Below are 10,577 nucleotides of genomic sequence, written 5' to 3' on the forward strand. Positions count from 1 at the left end.
TGTATTTATCGCGTTTGAATCCACTCATCTCTGATAGCGACGTGCAAAACATTGTGTCCCGCTGTTTGGACACCGTAGATCCGGCTGAAGTTTTCCGACTGGTTCCTAAAGGCAGGGATACTAGTAACATGACTTTTGTGTCATTTAAGATTGGTCTGGATCCTAGCATTAAGGATTTGGCACTTGATCCGGCCTCATGGCCTGCCGGGTTACAATTCCGAGAGTTTGTTGACCTGGCAAAAAACTAATTCATCACAGCTCTGCGGTTTCTGACGTCACCACTACATCACTGGCCCCGGGACACTCCGTAACAGGTATTGAGGAAGCCCCTACACCGCCCAACTTAGTTGTGCTCTCCTCTAACGCCAGTCATCATCGTCGTCCCGGTCCTACAGTTGGTGTTGGTAAAAGGGGCTTCCTACCTGCAACAGCAGGCAAGTATAGTTGTCATAACGAGCTTCTGGTACTTGACAATGCTTCACCTTCTAGCAATTGCTGCTCATCCTCTTTTTTGTTCGATGCCTCTACATTGGATCCGGGACAACCAGTAACAGGTATTGAGGAAGTTCCCTCGCCACCCGACCCAGTCGTGCCTTTTATCAACATCTGCCATCATCATTGTCCCGGTCCTGTGGTCGGTGTTGGTCCAGGGAGCTTCCGGCCTGTAAGTTCAGGCGAGTATACTGATAATTCTGAACTTTCGGCACCTGAAATCCCTTCGATTTCCAGTTCTTGCGATCGACGCTCCTCGAACCTCCGGATTTATTATCAAAATGTGCGTGGATTGAGGACCAAAATAGATGCTTTCTTCTTGTCTGTTTCCGAAGAAGAGTTTGATTTGATTGTCCTGACTGAAACATGGCTGGATGATCGCATTTTCTCAACGCAGCTTTTTGGACCTTCGTACGCCGTATACCGAACCGATAGAAGTCATCTGAATAGTCATAAATCTCGTGGTGGAGGAGTACTGATTGCTATCACGAGGCGACTAACCAGTTATCTTGATCCTGCCCCTATTTCTCTCCTACTTGAGCAACTGTGGGTTTTGGTGGAAGTTAATCACAACATTATAAGTATCGGCGTTATTTATCTCCCGCCTAACAGGAAAAACGATAGTACGGCGATCGACGAACACGTGGAATCCATTGGTTCAGTTTCAGCTCGTTTGAAAGTTCACTCTCCTGCTCTTCTGTTCGGTGACTATAATCAAGCAGGTTTGCAGTGGTGTTTCCCCGAAAGTAGTACACCAGTCATCGATCCATTGACATCGCATATATCCGAGGCCTGCTGTGCTCTCCTGGACGGATTCAACCTTCACGGGTTTTCTCAAGCCAACACACATCTGTATAGAAATGGTAGATTACTGGACCTTGTCCTGGCCAATGATGCTGCATTACCCATTTCTTCGATTGTTTTGGCGGCTGATCCCCTAATTGATCTCGATGCTGATCACCCTGCTCTCGTCACGTTAATAAGCTTGCACACTCCGATCGTTTATGTTGCACCATCTGAACAAACATCTCTGAACTTCCGTCGAGCCAACTACGCTTTATTGAGTGATGAACTCGCCAATATTGACTGGAATTTCATCGAATCTACCGATAGTGTCAATGTCGCAGTGGAGTACTTCTGTACAGCAGTAGTGGATGCAATCTTTCGTGTTGTTCCTGCTCGACGACCACCTCATAATCCTCCTTGGTCCAATCGCCGCTTACGCGAAAACGATCAACCGCTCTGCGAAGTTACAGTAACTGCCGGTCATCTTACTTCAAACGACAGTTCAATTTGGCCAGTCGTTGTTACCGTCAATATAACCGTTTTCTCTATATTCGGTACGTAAAACGAACGGAAGCGAATCTACGCACCAACCCTCGTGGGTTCTGGTCATTTGTGAATACCAAACGAAAAGATGCTGGACTGCCTTGTTCTATGTTTTTTGGAAATAGCACGGCTAATAATGATCCTGAGAAATGCAATTTGTTTGCACGTCATTTCAAACGAGTGTTCAACAATTCCTCAACCTCTGCTATGCAAGTTGCAGAAGCTACCAGCGGACTGCCTTGTGATGAATTCAACTCCGACATTCCTCACTTTACAGAAGAGATGATGAAAACCGCAATGCGTAATTTAACGCTCTCGTATGTCGCTGGGCCCGACGGAATACCCTCAGCAGTCTTGAAGCTTTGTGCAGATGTTCTTTGCTCTCCGTTAACAACGATATTCAATCTGTCGATTCAGCAAAGCGAATTTCCAACCCGTTGGAAATTTTCATATATGTTTTCGGTGCATAAAAAAGGCGACAAACGCGATGTTGGTAATTACCGCGGTATCACGTCCTTGTGCGCATGTTCTAAGCTGTTCGTGATAATAGTAAATGGATCTTTGTTTGCTTGTTGCAAATACTATATCGACACACAACAGCACGGTTTCTACCCAAAGCGATCGGTATCCACCAATTTGGTGCAGTTCACATCGTTTTGTTTACGAAGTATGGACTCGGGATGGCAAGTTGATGCATACATGGATTTGAAAGCTGCTTTCGATTCAGTGAACCACGAAATTCTCCTCGCTAAACTGGATAAACTCGGTGTTTCATCAAGAAGTGTTAATTGGTTCAGATCCTACTTATTAGATCGCTCAGTTCGGTTCAAGATTGGCCTCTCAGAATCGGAGACGTTTTCCAACAATTCTGGAGTCCCGCAAGGCAGTAACCTCGGGCCGCTATTATTTTCATTATTTTTGAATGATGTTTCGTTGCTGATACCTCCGGAATGCCGTTTCTTTTTTGCTGACGATGCAAAAATATTCAAATTAGTCAAATGCCATTCGGACTGCCAGGATCTGCAAACTTTGGTATGTACCTTTGCAGATTGGTGTTCCAGAAACATGCTGAGTGTCAGTGTCGAAAAATGTAACGTGATCTCCTATCACCGCAAAAATCAACCGATCATCCATGACTACATCCTGTTTGGTTGTCATCTTGACCGAGTACAACACCTCAAGGATCTCGGAGTTATCCTGGATAGCGGACTTTCTTTTCGGAATCACTATCACGATATTGTTGCCAGAGTCAATCGCCAATTGGGCTTTATATTCAAAATTGCCGACGAATTTCGCGACCCACTGTGTCTCCGATCGCTGTACTGTTCACTTGTCCGATCAATATTGGAATCAAACTCAGTAGTATGGTGCCCCTATCACACCAGATGGATCGCCCGTACTGAAGCTATTCAAAAGAAGTTCGTCAGATACGCCCTCCGATTTCTTCGTTGGCGCGATCCTCGGAACCTGCCACCCTACGAGGATCGTTGTCGTCTGTTGAATATTCAACCACTTGAAGTTAGACGCATAGTCGCTCAAGCTACATTTGCTGGGAAAATTTTCTCAGGAGACATTGACTGCCCACCACTGCTGGCTCAACTGAACATGTACGTGCCTGAAAGACCATTACGCCAACGTGATTTTCTGCTGTTGGATCCACGAAGCAGAAATTATGGGTTGCATGAGCCCATCCGTTCGATCTGTCAGCATTTCAACGACAATTTCAATCTCTTCGATTTTAATATTTCTGCCAACAATTTCTGACAACGGCTTCTCGACCTATTTCGTACTGCTGGCCAACTAAGATTAGCATAAGTTTTTTATTCATTGAGACAACAATTGTCAGTTGAATTGAGAAATAAATACAAATACAAATACAAATAACTATCATATATTGACACCGTATTGATAGTCATCCTATGTTTGAAGAATTTCATGACTTTTGAGTCACCCTGTACTACAGTGAACCTTTCGCATGTCAAGAAATAAATAAAAACAAAAAACGCTCTCTCGGTAGCCATTCGGCCGTAGTTTTGTGCGTTTCGAATTTAAGGAATTTCTAGTGAAATTTAGTTTATTTGACCTGATATTTGCGACTAATCAACAGTTTGGACGACTGTTCACATATTCTAGTGGAGGTGAACAGATATTTTGTTCAATTTTAGCGATTGTTTCGCATATTTCGCATTTCGTTGTGGTCAAAGTGGTCAGTGGAGGATTACTACTGACAATGTTCTGTTTTCTAAAGCTGATATACCTTATCATCTTCCGTTCCTAAAGGGGTCCCTCTTGTGGTTTTGACCCAGGGAAAATTTTGAAAAACGTTAGGTGTTTCCTACAACGTTTTTGTACGTATGAGTAAATTTCAATTACGATTCTAGGTGAATAGGCCTAGCTCATTTCTTACATGTACCTACTATTTCAATAATTATTTAAACAAATTTGGCCAAGAAAACACGCATAAATATATCTCTTCTAGCGTGATATGTGCGAATGACCTTCTCACTAAAAAAAAAAGTTCGATATTTCAAACTTTTTTCTAATAATGAAAAATAACTATTTTAAATTTTCATAGTAAAAACCGCTTACATGCATAAAACGGCGGTTTCTATGATTCGAAATCGGGGTTTACAAAAAAAAAATTAATGCCAAATGTCTTCAAATTGCACAAAAAAATTTCGTCAAAAACTGACTCTAAGAAATCGTGTTCTTGGATGAATTTTCGGTTTTCAAAAAACTCAAACTTTAACGGCTATGTGACACTAGTAAATGTAGTCTGATTGAGCTGATATTTTGCATAGTGTAGTTTTTCGTGGGAATAAACATTTTCAGGAAAGTCCCGTTTGAACATTCGAAGGTCATTTTTTTCCATACTTCCATGGACATTCTAATGTATTCATCCTGTGACCTTTGGCACATATTTAATGTAACATGAAGTTGTTTCATGTTATTATTTTATGTACAAATGTATGTACTTTTTATGTATGTATTCTTTATTTAAATTTAAAAAATGCATTTTGAATGATAAATCCTGTTACATATTTAACAAATTTGGAACCAATCCGATTGAATTTCTATGAATTTGTATTATAATAATTGATTCCTTATACGGCTGTTCGCTTTGCGGCCAAGTTTCGTGGAACGTATCTAAGTCGTAAAGCGAAATATGGGTGTATACTCAACCAAAACAATAGAGAAACAGAGTGCGAAGTCGAAAATTTTAGGCGATTTTCGAAACGCAAAATTAACGCATAAAGGTGGGATATACTTCATTTTCAACCAACACCAAGCTTCAACTTTCAAGTTCTTGAATATTTTTTTAACATACTAGCTGACCCGATAAACTTCGTCCCGCCCAAAATTTATTTTTCGTTATCATATTCACGTTTTCTCACTGAGCGTACGTTCATGGGTCCAATCGCAGCACTGTTCATTGATTGATTTTCTAATCTACCCTTTTAAAATTACCTTTTACTATAAAATTCCTAGTACTTCATCCGAAACTCGTCATTAGAATATCAGATTATTTTCAGACACAATTCTCGTTCAGGACTTTTCAACCACTTGCAAATAACATGTTTCTTTGTACATGGAATAAATGTTAGAGAAAAGACAGCCCTAAATCGGACAATAGCTTTCTCGAGATTTGCTCTCATCAGCGCATTCGGCGATCCATTTTTATTTATATAGATAGAAGACGATATAGGAGTATGTTTTATCACATTAAAATCCATTTCTACTTTCGAATGAAGATCTACCCTCCTACACCCCCCCCCCACCCTAAAAGTGTGAGAAGGAGTATCTAACCATCGTAAAAACATTCAGTGCATCCTAAAATCTTCAAATACCAAATTTGGTTTCATTTGCTTGATTAGTTCAATGGTTCAATAGTTATGAATTTTTGGGAAAAAACATTATTTTTGCGAAAAGGTGGAAGCATTGATTTTCCGGGCCACGGACCAGGTACTTTTCACGAACACATGAATACAATACTACTATATATTTTAGGAAAATATAAAATATTACAAGATAATCAAAATAGAAATAAAATAAAATATTAAAAAAAATATTGGATATTGTCGTACCGCGCATTTCCCAAATTTTTTGAACAAATCACAAATATCAAAAAACACATACGAATATATTTAAATAAAAATTGAACCAGTACTAAGTTTCCAAATTCAAAAAAAAAGTATATATTTTTTATATGGTTTTTTTTTTTGATACCTGACTCCAGATTGTACCTGAAGTCAGGTATCTTTAGGGTACCTCTGGTACTAGTACTTTTTTTTAAATCGATGCGAAAATTATACAAAAGGGCCTGGCTGGGTACGGTATTAAAAAGTGCCCCTAATCCAAATCATGGAAAATATTATATAGGGTACCAAATAAGAAATATTGACTATTTTTTGAACCCTTATGAGGTTTACCATAGGGTCTATGGAGCAATTCCAAATGAAATCGACAAATGACAAAACATGAGTATTTTCGATTCGAATGAAAGTTTTTTTTATTCCATTTGGGTTGGAGGAAATATGAGTTTTCTACAGCAATTGGGAATTTTTTGACTCAAGCGTAACTTTTGAAAAGGGCGTATCGATTTTAGTAACAGAAATCTTTGATAATTTATATCTCAAAAACTATGAGTCGTACCGAAATAGTGTCTTAGAAATAGTTATAGAGCATTGCACAATGGTCCAGGAGATGTATTTAAGTGGAAATTAGGATCTAGAGCTCGACAGTTATCCTCTAGACAAAAACTTGTTACATACGATAGAGCGCTCATTTTTATGTTATCAAAAATAGGGTGACCAAAATTGTCGATGAAATAAAAAATCTAACTTTCTTATCTTTATAGATAAAGGTAAATATAGTTCGACAATATAGTAGTCCCAGTTATTTGAGACATCTTCGTAGAACAAAGTTATTTTCTATCTCTTGAAATAACTGATATAGCACCTTGTTTCTAAGTTAAGTTAGAGTCACCATGAAAAAAAAAAAGTTTTTTTGCTCTAACTTTTAGATTTCAAATTCTACATACAAACTGTCTTCGGAAGACTTTTAGAACTTACTAATACAAACACTTACTAATACAAAACTTTGTTTATGTTTGCCCCAGAAAGAATGACAAACAATTGAAGAGAGCGTATTTTTTGGGAAGAAATATCAATAACTTTGAGTGAAGTTGATATATTGACAAGTTCTGCATCGCAAAATGTTTGTATTAGTAAGCTCCAAAAGTCTTCCGAAGACAGTTTGTATATAGAATTTGAAATCTAAAAGTTAGAACAAAAACCCAGTTTTTTTCATGGTGACTCTAACTTAACTTAGAAAAAAAGACGCTATATCGATTATTTCAAGAGAAAGAAACAAATTTTGTTCTACAAAGATGTCTCAAATAACTGGGACTACAATATTGTCGAACTATATTTACCTCTATCTATAAAGATAAGAAAGTTAGGTTTTTTTTTTATTTCATCGACAATTTGGTCACCCTATTTTTGATAACATAAAAATGAGCGCTCTATCGTATGTAACAACTTTGTCGAAGACAGTTTTTGTCTAGAGAATAACATTGATGTTTAAACGTGAATAAATATACACTGAGAATAAAAACTCTGGTTTTATTTACTAAAAAAAATAACTTTGATTTGCAATATCTAAAAAATCGGCATTTTTAGGACGATTTAATTTGAAATGTCACTGCTGAGAAATGTCCTACTTTATGCGACCAAATTATAACTGAAACAGTCTTTACCCACAAACCCACATTGGGTCTTGGAGATGCTTGGTGAGGCGAAAAAAAAATGAAACCTAAGATCCCAGATGCATTGGTAATGATGTACGAGATATGATCGCTCAACTGTAGCTCAGAATCTAGAACGATACCAAGATCCGTGACAGTTACAACACGGTTCAAGAAGATATTGCGTATTTTATACGAAAATGTTACAGGCGATCGATATGGCTGAACACTTGATTTCGGACCATTCAGCGAGATTATTGAATTTTTGCTGGAAGGTTATAGCATTATTTTCACTATTCACAGTGAGTGAGCAAAAAGTATTTGTCGAAATTGGAGGTATATGTATATTGATTGCACATGCCGAGGAGAGAAAACCACGGAAACTGACAATGCGCCACCCAAACGCAGCTCGTTATCGGCAGCATATAATTTGGCACTTCATATCAAAATATTGTTTCCCGCCAAGCGTTGTTAAATTCTTTTGTAAAAATGTTGAACTACGCAAAGCCCTGAGGGTGATTATTTGTTTGGTTTCTACAGGTGACATAAATTAATTTCCACTGCGCGGTTATTGTTTTTATTCCTTCTCTACTTTTTCTCTTGCTCATTATTCCGGTGGTTCACATTATCCGGAAAAATCTGTCCAATATTAATGGAAAAAACACACGAACGGGCAAGTGGTGTGGCAGTGGTGGTCCTTTTTCCCGTTCCCTCTGGACATCCGATGCCAGGAACTAGTTAAACGTTGGCCTCGCGGTCATCCACTTTAGGAACGTGGCTCCGAAAGGCCACTACATTTGCCACTCGGGACAAGCCGCAGCCCGCATTCACGTGGCGAACAATGGCGGCCCATAATTTGATGCCTTTAATTTTCCGCTATAATGAAGACAATAATATTGACGATGATAGAAGGCACACTGATAAAGCGGAAGGGATGACGGGTCAGACAGGTAATCAGCCGGTAACCATTATCGATAGCTGCCAAATTTACGTCGGCTTCTCGTCGGTGCGTTGTGGAAATTTTGTGTCCATCACTATTATCTCATCATCCCATCGATGGCTTCCGGGGTGGATTATGCGGTGACGACGATTAATGGAACGCTTCAATCACTGAACCTTCAAAACCGGAAAATAAATTCGTCCACGCTGAAATTGAAAACGTTTTAACAATTTACTGCCTTGCTGCTTCCCCATCCCTCCTCAGCCTGCTCGGCAGGAAATATTTATTAACAACAGAAGAAATCCATTTCCCCAGCATACCTCCCGGCGGCACACAATACAGACTTGTTTGATTTACACTCGTTTCGCACTTCGAACTTTTCTTTTTTTTTCTCATCTCTGTTCGTTATTATTATTTTTTTTTTTGACAGGTGTGATGCTGGATTATCTCACCGGGAGACTACCCAACTGGATAAGACACGTGATCCTGGGGGTGGGCATGGCAGCGCTCGTGTACAGCTTCCTGCTTTTTTCGCCCCTCGCGTACGGTATGAACGGTCCGTTCTCCCATGAGCCCAACTCTACGCTCGCCGGACTTAAGTGGATGGGTTCCTGGGAGTTCTGAAGCGCAACCAAGTGCCGACAATGGGACACTCCACTCCCAACTCCCCCGAAAGGTATGCTGTGGTTTTGTAGTTTATATGTTTATGTTTTCCACCTGGCCTGGATAGGACCATGTCCGGTTTGATGATTTAAAACGAAGTTCTTTGAATGATTGAGAAGTTTGTGTTTGATTTACGTCACAGTTGTGAAAGCCCTCCTTGTTGGGTACGTAATGGAGAAGAAAGCTGGAAAGTTTGTTCATTTCTACGGGAGGATTTCTTCCTGGCGAGTGGGTAATCATACTTTTATGTTCTTGTGCTATAGTCATATAATGTGTAGCTTCGTTTCAACAGTTCTTATAGTTTTGTAAATAGTTCACTCTGGCCAAAGCTTGGGTGCTGTTAACTTATAGTTGTCATGTAAACTTCAACTAGGAATACTTTAGACGATTTTCATGGTAACTCGCAAACCTTTATCCATCCTGTTGGCAACACATGCCTCAACGCACCTTCCTATCGCATGATATATTGGCCAACATATACATACCGTCATGTCACTGGGTGAGAAGAAGGAAACAAACAATAACTGCCATGCCAATTTAATTAATTAAAAACTACCTAAATTCTTTTGCACATAAGGATACATTAAATTGATTTGTTACATTAAACCAATCTAAAGCGTCCAGTATCGATAAGAGAAATATACGTAAAAAAAGGTATCTAAACTAGTACCTAAACTACCTAAACCAGGAATAGGACTTATAGATAATTGAAACCACGACTACGGACTACGATTAGGGCTTACAATCAGACCTACACACTGTCCAACGTTTATAAGACCGGGTGACGATCCTGTTGCTTTGTGTCATTTTAAACAAACAATGCTTCAATTTGGTGACTACCATACACTGCATGACTTGCATATGTGTGTGTGCAAGCGCTGAGCGTAAACGAATGTTTTTGTATTTTTAAAGTGTCAAGTTTCTATGGGGACTATTCCGACAGTCGCATCGGGATAGGTGAGATTCATCGCGTCGGTGTCAGATGAGAACTGACACGCTATTCTGAGGGTCGACCGAATGTGATGAGACGAGTTCATTCGATGGTGACGAACAGATGAATCACAACTGAAAACGGGTTCATTATTAAAACGTCAAATCAGGCACCTCTTTCAAAAGGGCCAATGTATGAAGTAGTAATTCACAATAATATCGAAAAAGCAAATTTAAAATTCCTTGATTTTGATTATTTAGAAATGTTTTTAGCTGAGCCTAATAATACAGAAAATAGGCTAAAGTTTTGACATCATATAATGCTAGATTACATTACTAAAACCTCTCCAGTACAGACATTTTGAATAATAAACATTTCAGATAATACAAATTTCTGCATAGGCCCTTTAGTTTGATGCTAATCGTTTGTTTATCTTTTCAAAATAGAGAGTGGTCATAATTTGTGGTATGTTTTGA

General features: G+C 39.1%; 1 protein-coding gene across 1 annotated transcript in view; it reads left to right on the forward strand.

The window, feature by feature from the left end:
- The window catches only part of LOC129761817 (protein O-mannosyl-transferase 2), a 33,239-nt gene extending 23,974 nt beyond the window's left edge, over window positions 1-9,265 (forward strand). The window contains exon 8 of the mRNA XM_055759604.1: window positions 8,938-9,265. Coding sequence (XP_055615579.1) covers window positions 8,938-9,131 — 194 coding nt within the window. The 3' untranslated portion in view covers window positions 9,132-9,265. The remainder of the gene's footprint in view (window positions 1-8,937) is intronic.
- The last annotated feature ends 1,312 nt before the right edge of the window (window positions 9,266-10,577 follow it).

The sequence above is a fragment of the Toxorhynchites rutilus genome, chromosome 1, assembly GCF_029784135.1.
Source record: "Toxorhynchites rutilus septentrionalis strain SRP chromosome 1, ASM2978413v1, whole genome shotgun sequence".
NCBI classification, from domain to species: Eukaryota; Metazoa; Arthropoda; class Insecta; order Diptera; family Culicidae; genus Toxorhynchites; species Toxorhynchites rutilus.